Raw genomic sequence first — 10201 nt, 5'->3', positions numbered from 1 at the left:
ATTCCCAAAGATGTAGTGAGACATTGAGACATGTACTTAGACATTTGCAATTTGCAAAATGAATGAGAAATTCAATTCTGTTGTGAACAATTGCCAAGTGGTTTAGAGGTTTGTCCATGTAGTTTTGAGAATGTAATTTCTGTTTCAAGAAATGAGCCAAACCAATGGAGAAAAACTGTAAGATATGATTTGGCAATATCTTCCCACATATCTCTTTTTATTTCAACATGACGTGCTGTCACGTGCTGTGGGGCAGGAATCAACCTGAGCACATCTTTTCTGCAGCAGATAATCGTGGCATTTGCCTGAAAACAAGTTTACTTTTATAATATTTATTGCAAAGTATTTTATAGTTACTGTACAATTAGAATATTAAATGAACTCCTGAAAACTATAAGAACATGTCATGAATGTCAACTATGTTACTCTTGGTCAACTAAGTTACCTTTGCAGAGTAACATAGGTGACTGGTAACTTAGTTGACATTTTTGCTGTTTTTAGGGATAAAATCAAAATGGTTGCCTAGCACCAGACACCACATGGCATTTTACGGAGAGGTTCTTCTAAATAGTATATGTACAACTGAGTGGAATTGAAATTCAAAGTTATTTATGAATTCATTGTAGTAACATTGTTGACATATGATAAGTACACATTTGCCCTAAGCACTACTTTAGGTGAAATAACTGAAAATGTGGAGGGAGAACATACCTTGGAGTCTTGCTAGTTTTCTTTTCAGGAGGAAATGACATCATGTGGAGCAGGTCATGTGATTTGGAAAACACACTCTTGTATTTGGGGTGTATTTGCTATGGGTAACTTAGATGACAGCAACTTCTCGGACATATATTCAATTTGTCAATTTCTATTGAAAATGTGACATATTGCCCAAAAAGACACATTGTTCACAATTACTTCAACTTAATGTAAATAATATAATTAAAACTGTTTTTAAATGAGTTTTTTTAAATGTTTTTTTAGGTAATGAGATTGTGGTTGTAATTCATTTCGGACGGTTATTTAGTTGACATTTTAGGGATATCTAGTAAATTTTTATAAATATATGATTATTTCCATAATAATTAACTATGAAATTTGTAAAGACAAGATCATGAAGAACACTGAAGACTTTTAAAATTTTATTTTAATAATCATGTTTGCAAGATAAATCTCATGGACATGAAAACTCCCTCAATTATATATTGACCCAAATCATGGAACTGGTTATCAGTTACAAAACTACTATTACATTTACAGTCATACTAATTTTAACCTTAAAAAAAAAAAAAAAAAAAACGTTATCCATGTTATTTGTCAACTAGACTAACAAACAGTTCCAGCTTCAAACCTTCAGGTATCTTATCTCTATCCCTAAGGCGGAGTTATCCATAGGTGTGTGTGGACAGGTAAAGCTGGAGGTGTGTGGGAGTTTAGTTCTAACCGATTTAGTTGGTTTAGTATTAGGACGAATTAAATACATACATTTTGATCGAGGTACATGTGCTTTGTGGAGTGCCAGAGAGAAATTCAACGCAACTATCGAACATATTTCAGATGTTGCAATCTGAGATACGGACTTAATAGACTAAAGTTGAAATACACAGGAGAAAAAGGACCCGATGAACATGAAGAAAACATATTCTGGTGAGTACAGGACCACCTAAAGTTTTTTTGTCAACAACCGATGTGATCTCTCATAAAATAGCAGTTAATCTAGATACCGCTATGTAAAAGTGAAAGCAAACTTGAAAAGTTTATTTGCGCTGTGATATTCTCTTTTTATTATAAACAGTCGATTTAGGACTTATACAACATGTATGCAAATAATCTCTAAAAAGGCAAGTAGGCATAATCATCTTGGGCTATAAACAATAGAAATTGGCATTGTAGGCTAATACGTAGGCCTTAACCGATTAACTGAAAATGACCTCCCATAATTTCAATGAATAAGTAGTTTTGCTCATGTGCTGTGCTCAGGGAAATCAGATACCCTTTGGCTTGGTTTACTGAAATTATTTTGTAGAACTTTTTTAGATAAACATATGCTATTTTATGACAAACGTTGGGGTCTTGTACAATTATTAATTAGGGGTTATTTCCTTAAGGATCCCAGGTGAAAAAGAATTATATTAAAAATATACTTTAATAAAGTGTACTAAGTATATTTTCTACATTTTGTACTATTTTCGTCAAATCCAAGTATAGTTAAGTGTATTCAATTATGTATTAACTTCAACTTAACATCTATTTAACTACACTTCTAGTGTAAATTGTATACTAAAATGGAACAACTTTTTTTAAACTTCAAGTGCACTAAAATACACTAATGAAAATCAAGATTCATGAGCAATTAAGCACACTTACAGTACAATTGCATTGTATTGCTATTCTAATGTAAATACACTTAAAAAGGCATTGCAGTGCAAATTATAGTTGTGTTTAAGTACATTTTGTGCATACTGCTATCATACTTATAATTACTATAAACAGTTAATTTAGTATGCCTCTGTAACATTTCAAGTGATCTACAAATGCACTTCCTAACTATATTTAGTGCTTTTAAAGTGTCCCACTATGACAATAATAATGTTTTTGAAGTGAAGTTCAATTACAACCTAAACATCATAGACACGTACTTTCAGTGCAATGTTATTATAGTGTAAGGTAGAAACAAATTGAAAGTACATTTCATTTGTAATTTTATCCCCATTTTGTTATACTTAAGCATGAATGTTGGTATTACACTACAAGTGTATTACATTACAATTCAGTTCAAATACATTAAATCAACAGATTACAAATTGCATTTCAGAAAAGGATCTTTATTATTAACACTAAAGTAACACACAAAAGCAGATATTGGCAAAAGGAGGAACCTTGAACAGTCGACTTTCTCTGAAATGCCGGGAACAGAACAATGGCAAACAACTTACTACACATGCATATCTACAGGTGCTGGTCATATAATTAGAATATCGTGAAAAAGTTCATTTTTTCATTGTAAATTATTTTAAAAAATGAAACTTTCATTTATACTAGATTCCCTACATGTAAAGTAAAACATTTCAAAAGTTTTTTTTTTTTTTTTTTTTTTTAATTTGTTGATTAGAGCATACAGCTCATGAAAGTCCAAAATCCAGTATCTCAAAATATTAGAATATTTACATTTGAGTTTCATTAAATGACCATCCCTACAGTATAAATTCCGGGTATCTTTTGTTCTTTGAAACCACACTAATGGGGAAGACTGCTGACTTGGCAATGGTCCAGGAGACAATCATTGACACCCTCCACAAAGAGAGTAAGTCACAGATGGTCATTACTGAATGGGGTGGCTGTTTACAGAGTGATGTATCAAAGCATATTAAATGCAAAGTTGACTAGAAGGAAGAAATTGGGTAGGCAAAGGAGCACAAGCAACAGGGATGACCACAAGCTTGAGAATACGGTCAAGTAAAGCCGATTCAAACACTTGGGAGAGCTTCAAAATGAGTCAAATGAAGCCGGAGTCAGAGCATCAAGAGTCACCACACTTAGACATCTTCAGGAAAAGGACTACCAAGCCACTTCTGAAACAGAAACAACGTCAGAAGCATCTTACCTGGGCTAAGGAGAAAAAGAACTGGACAGTGAACAGTGGTCGAAAGTCCTCTTTTCAGATAAAAGTAAATTTTGCATTTCATGTTGACATCATGAGTCTGAAGGAAGACTGGAGAGGCACAGAATCCAAGCTGCTTGAAGTCTAGAGGGAAGTTTCTGAAGTCAGTAATGATTTGGGGGGCCGTGACATCTGCTGGTGTTGGTCCATTGTGTTTTATCAAGTGCAACGTCAATGCAGCCATCTTCCAGGAGATTTTGGAGCACTTTATGCCTCCATCTGCTGACAAGCTTTATGGAGATGCTGATTTCCTTTTCCAGCAGGACTTTAGCACCTGCCCACAGTGCAAAAAACACTTCCAAGTGGTTTGCTGACCATGATATTACTGTGTTTTATTGGCCAGCCAACATGCCTGACCTGAATCTATGGGATATTTTCAAGAGAAAGATGAGAAACAGTCGATCCAACAATATACAGATGATCTGAAGGCCCAATAGTGCCAGGCTGATCACTTCCATGCCACACTTCACTGATGCTGTAATTTGTGCTAGGAGCAAGTCATTTGCTGTAATATGTGCTGCCAACCAAGTATTGAGTGCACAAATGAACATGCTAAAACAAGAACTTGAACTTTTCTGTTTTGAAAATCAAAAATGGCAGAGTTAAGTGGATTTTCAAATTTGTAATCTGGGAAGTCAAGTCTGTATTCCAAGATATAACGTGAACATGCATGTTCTTCAAATTAAAGGGTTAGTTCACCCAAATAGCAAAATTATGTCATTAATAACTTACCCTCATGTTGTTCCAAACCCGTAAGACCTCCGTTTATCTTTGGAACAAAGTTTAAGATATTTTAGATTTAGTCCGAGAGCTCTAAAGGTAAGAAAAACATCATCAAAGTAGTCCATGTGACATCAGAGGGTCAGTTAGAATTTTTTGAAGCATCGAAAATACATTTTGGTCCAAAAATAGCAAAAACTACGACTTTATTCAGCATTGTCTTCTTTTCCGTATCTGTTGTGAGAGAGAGTTCAAAACAAAGCAGTTTGTGATGATATCCGGTTCGCGAACGAATCATTCGATGTAACCGGATCTTTTTGAACCAGTTCACCAAATCGAACTGAATCGTTTTAAACGGTTCGCGTCTCCAATACACATTAATCCACAAATGACTTAAGCTGTTAACTTTTTTAATGTGGCTGACACTCCCTCTGAGTTCAAACAAACCAATATCCCCGAGTAATTCATGTACTCAAACAGTACACTGACTGAACTGCTGTGAAGAGAGAACTGAAGATGAACACCGAGTCCGGCCAGATAACGAACAACAGACTGACTCTAAGATTACACTACAGATGAAGTGAAATCAGTGTACACTTTAATAAATTATACTTTGTATTACAAATAAGCGTACTTACTAAAAGTACACTAAATTACCACTATACATTTTTGTATTTTAACATATTTTATGAGAGTACTCTGATATGCCACTAAAAATACACTTATTTTAGAGTGTACTGTATAAAGTGTACAGAAGTCACACTTCTAATGAAGTGAGAACATAGTACACTTTAAAAAAAGTATACTAACAATTAATTTCCAAAAAATATATACTTCCCATAAGTACACTAAATTGCCACTCTAAGTATGTCAAATTGAATACACTTAAAAAAAATAAACTTCAATACTATTTAAAATACATTAACAACAAAGTACACTTTCAAAAAGTACATTTCAAAAATAATTTGATTACTGATAAATTAGTATACTTACTGTTTGGACTATTAAGTTGAACTTAATTACATCTTTTTTGAAGTATACTTTTAAAAAGTACAAATCAAATACTCTTTAAATAAAGTACAACAAGTAGAAGTATACTTGTTTTATAATTCATGTACTTCATTCATATTTCAAATACACTAAAGTATACTACTTTTTTACCTGGGATGTCATACGTTTTGCATTGTGTGAATTAGATTCTTGGCGGGATTCGTCGTCTCGCGCCACTATAGCAGTTATCCAAATGTCAATAAACTTTTTTGTTATAGGCCGACTTTTGTGATGTGAACATTTATAATAAACTTATAGGTCTACATAATCATTTGTCAGTGTTGTTTATCATCGACGTGTACCGCCCAAACCGACTGCAATGGAAAACGCAAGCATCTTTCTGTTGTTATGGTTACCCCTCTTTGGCAGTCTAGTAAAGATAGGCTACGCACACTGACTAAACTTGTAGGCTAACCTAACTTTATAATTTGCAGGAAACTTTTGAGAAAGAAAAAAAAAGAAAGAAAAAGAAATAAGACTGGCTAACCCCATCTTGGGGGGGTTGTCTGACAACTCCAAATCATATTTTTTTTAATATTTTATATTTTTTCCATTTCCTGAACATAAAGATAAGATGTTTTCAGAATGAGGGTGATTTTTAGTATTTTGGTAAAAAGCTAAACATTAATAGACTAAATAAACATTACCACGCTTGCTTGTACAGCTTATTTTTAACCACTTCTTTTTTTTTTTTTTCTGTGCTTCTAATATGTAAAGCTGCTTTGAAACAATTACCAATTGTAAAAAGCGGTATATAAATAAATTTGACTTTACTTGACTAAAAATGACCCTAGACCCTTGTGACCCTAGAAAGAAAGACCTTTACAACCCTAAGGAAAACCTCAAGACTGATCTGTCAATGGACACATTTAGGGTGATAATCACATCAACTCATTTGTGTGACTGAACATGTTTGCTTCCCTGTATCACAGTGGCAGCTGCATTTTGTAGTATGGAGAACATTCATTGCTTGTTCCCAGTGTTTTATATACACTACTCGTTGTGCAACAGAGCCTGCGGCGCTAAATAGAGCACTTCCATTGAGAACAGCCGCATGTTTCTTCCCTATAATCTCGACAGACCCATAAGCCGAACTCTCTGTGTACACAATGATTTGGCAGGAATGTAGCGTTTCCTCAGGCCTGCCAAAGTCATTGTCACAGCACACCCAACTCCTAGCACACACATGTTGGATCATGTAATCAGTCAGTCCTTTTTCTCCTTCTTTCTCTGGCAGCACACAGTGTATGTGAGCTCATTCAGAGATTATCCCTCAAGTACAACCTTGGCCTCCACTGCAAGAACAATGATAGTTCACCCAAAAATAAAAATTCTGTCATCATTTACTTCATGTTGTTCCAAACCTATATGACTTTCTTGGATATTTTGAAGAATGTTTCAACTGCTTTTGCCCATTGGAGGAATGTCAACGGGCAAAGACAAAAACCACAACATGGAACAACATAAGGGTGAGTAAATGATGACAGGACTTTATTTTTTTGGCTGAAATATCCCTTTAAAGTCATAAGCACTTCAAGTTTTTTGTTTATTGATTTACATTTTTCAAAGATTATGCAACACTTTGTATTGCGTGTGCACATGTGTGCTTTACCGTGTAACACACCCTGAGCACTTGAGGTAAATCAGTAACTCACAATGAGAAGAAATCAAACACTAACACAATAAGACTCCACTAGACATGTTCACACATACAGGCCGCAAATCACACAGATCATTTATTAATCATGACACACTGTCAGCTCTTTCTGCAGCAGTTGAATGCTTGGATGAACTCCTGATTTCTGAACTGTTATGAGTCATTTTCTGCCTCCATTTTGTTTATTGGACGATGTTAAGTGTGAAGATCCTATGGAAAAAAACTACAAGTTGGATTGCTTGCAATACTTCCATGTGGAATACTGTTAGGTTTCATGCTAAAAAATGTCTCCCATGTCTCATCTAGAAGTGAATGATTTTGAGCGGATGAATGAATCTCTTTGTTAATCCTTTATTTTGGATCATTGCCCAACAGAGCTTACTGAGGCAATAGAGACTCTGCACTATAGCACATTTTTTTAATCGGTATCTGGCTCCTTTTCCTTCGCTGCCTCCCTCCCCTTTCCTGACCTGCCCTGTCATCACAGTCGAGCTGACAGGTGAGTCAGCGGCAACTCAAATCTCCTGTAAAATTAACCCAGGCCGAGAGTGCTTTGAAATTCCTCTCTGCTCCAGAGGCATGTCGACTTGGAAGGTTGATCACAGTCATTTTCGGTACCATGTCACACATTTCACATGTGCTAAAATGTTTCCTTTGACAGCACTTGACTTGACACTGAAACTGACAGATGGTTTGGTCTTTTCCTACCTCCTCCATGTCTCGCTGCTTCAGTTTTTGTCACTCAAGACTGTTATCTTTAGTGATTACCGAATGTGGACACGGAAATGTCATGGATTGATAATGGCCACTTCATCTCACAAGGTGTTTATAGCTCAGAATCAGGAGAGAGGAGTTAAAGATTACCTTCCGTCACTGTCAGTGTCACATGTCCAGCAAGGCTACAGATTTCTGCTAGCATCACTGTATAGAACTGAAAAAATTATGATAGTTTCCAAACTAACTTCCCAAACACTCCCCCTATCTGTCATTGGTCAATCAAAGACATAAAACCACCCCAAACTCCCAACACTGGTCGAGTCGGTGTTGCTATGTCAGGCTGGGGTGCGTTTCCCAACTATGGTCACCGTTATCAAAGAGTCTGTGTTTCCCGAAAACATAGTTCTAACGAACATTCACAATCAGCATCGCACAGTTGTGTGGTTGGAACTACAGTTCTCGAGTTGTGGTTAAAAGTAGTTCTTGTTTACATGACAAGTTGGCTTAATAAATCCTTAATAAGCAAGCTGACAATCTATATCTTTTATTTCGAATGTATACAAAAGTCATTCACGTCTTTTAATTTGTTAAGAGATTTTAAACACCGTTTTTGAAGAGTGCGCCTGTGTGCTCTATATGTAAGAATGAGCCGATGATTGAATCTGGAAATAAAGCAAAATAACTCCATGTCTGTAATTTATAGAAAACAATATAGCATTAATTCAATCTCAAACAGATTCATTAAAATAAGTTATTATTCCACTACCTGCGTGACATCATTAACCAGCATGGTTGAACGACAAATTTGTGACAATACTGTTTCGGGAAACAGTCGTGACTAGCTAGTTGATTTCTTCAAAGATGCAGGGTCCTATGATTAGTCTAAGCCTCAGACGTCACGCCCACGGACCGTTGGCTGAACGTCTGATATGGCACGCTTAAGTGGAATCACTTCAGGATTTTCGAAGTCGTCATCTGGTTGGTTGAATTCTACAGGATGTTCGGGAGACGTGTGTATCGTGTTCCTTCAGTGGCCCGCCTAGAAACTAATGGCGTAACGCCAAACCCCCCTCGTGGGAGAAGAACGCCATCGTTTTTATAATAGTGATTATGAGGGCTTTCCAGGATCAAGTAAACAGTGGATTTTTTTAAAAGTATGTGAAGTTCACAGCTTCATTGTTGCAGTAAACTTGCACAACGTTCTTGAATGAATAATTTATTAGATACACGCCGGTCTGTTATTGTAGGGACATCGACTTTACATTTTCACGCCCCTAAACATGACGTGGAACAAAATGAACTGTGATTTGGTGCGTAACATGTCAGTCAAACGTCCTCTTGGGCGGTCCTTGGCCAATGAAAGCTGTGATAGAGTCCAGACCTTCTGCCGTCAGTCTGAAGCTCTGGCTCCGCAAGACTATACTATTGTAGTGAAGCAGCGAGTTGCGTCATTGTAAAGGAAAAGCACCCCTGGGATGTTTAAAAACATAGTGATGTTTTGATAGTGCCACAGATTTACAGTGATTACACATTTCAGTAGAACCAACCTACAGTTTTTTTTACTTATACAATAGTTGTGGGATGGATAAAGTTTTTTAACAGAAAAAATGACACAAAGTCACCATGAAATCAAAATTGACAACTCCTGTTTTTATGGAATATTGCTGCAATTATAAATGATTTATCAATGTACATAATTTATTGATTTTTTTTTTTAATTCACATGCCCTCATGATATTTAAACAAAATAACTTCCCATCCTTCTTGCAGCAACATCTCTTCTCTGATGACGTTTACTGACACAAGGGCGTGATAACCTGTCGCTCAATTGTGGGTTTTATTTTAGCTTGTTTTTACACTTGTAGTCTGTATTTTTTCTTCCGTATTCATTATGATTGTGAAACAGGATGTCTAAACGTGCAATGTTTTAAACATTTAATCATAATAATAGTGATTTCAAAATTAATTATTTCCATTTATATAGGTTTTTAAATAGGGTTTTTACCAAATTAAAATCAGTTGGAAAGATGTCAAAGGCAAATAATATATATATATATATATATATATAAAAATTCAAATAGACAATTAGGAGTAGATATTACATATGTTAGAATCTTAGTATGTAAAAAAATTAATTGGATTTATTTATGTTTTATATCTGTTAACATAACTAATGCAATTTTTTTTAAAATTTTTTATTTTATTTTAATTAACCTAATTTTAATTGCTGCCTTCTCTGTTTAAGTAAAAACTTTAATAATGCTAAAGTTACAAGTAGCACTGATAAAATGTGTTGCATTTTTACTTCCACTGGCTGATGAAGAAAATTGATTAAAAAAAAACTCTGACAATGAAAATTGACACTATTTGTACAAAAAATGTACAAAATAAAAAAATTA

At 35.1% G+C, this 10201-nt stretch overlaps 1 protein-coding gene across 2 annotated transcripts in view; it reads left to right on the top strand.

Moving 5' to 3' along the window:
- The first annotated feature begins 1407 nt into the window (after window positions 1-1407).
- The window catches only part of septin9a (septin 9a), a 103444-nt gene continuing 94650 nt past the window's right edge, over window positions 1408-10201 (top strand). For both annotated transcript variants that reach the window (XR_010894632.1, XM_067382168.1), the window contains exon 1: window positions 1408-1644. Coding sequence is in view for 1 of the 2 variants with exons in the window: in XM_067382168.1 (XP_067238269.1) it covers window positions 1620-1644 (25 nt within the window). In the remaining variant the exon portion in view is untranslated. The remainder of the gene's footprint in view (window positions 1645-10201) is intronic.

This window comes from Chanodichthys erythropterus, chromosome 3 (assembly GCF_024489055.1).
Source record: "Chanodichthys erythropterus isolate Z2021 chromosome 3, ASM2448905v1, whole genome shotgun sequence".
NCBI classification, from domain to species: Eukaryota; Metazoa; Chordata; class Actinopteri; order Cypriniformes; family Xenocyprididae; genus Chanodichthys; species Chanodichthys erythropterus.
The sequence above is the reverse complement of the archived record's forward strand: the minus strand, read 5'-3'. Positions and strand labels throughout refer to the sequence as shown.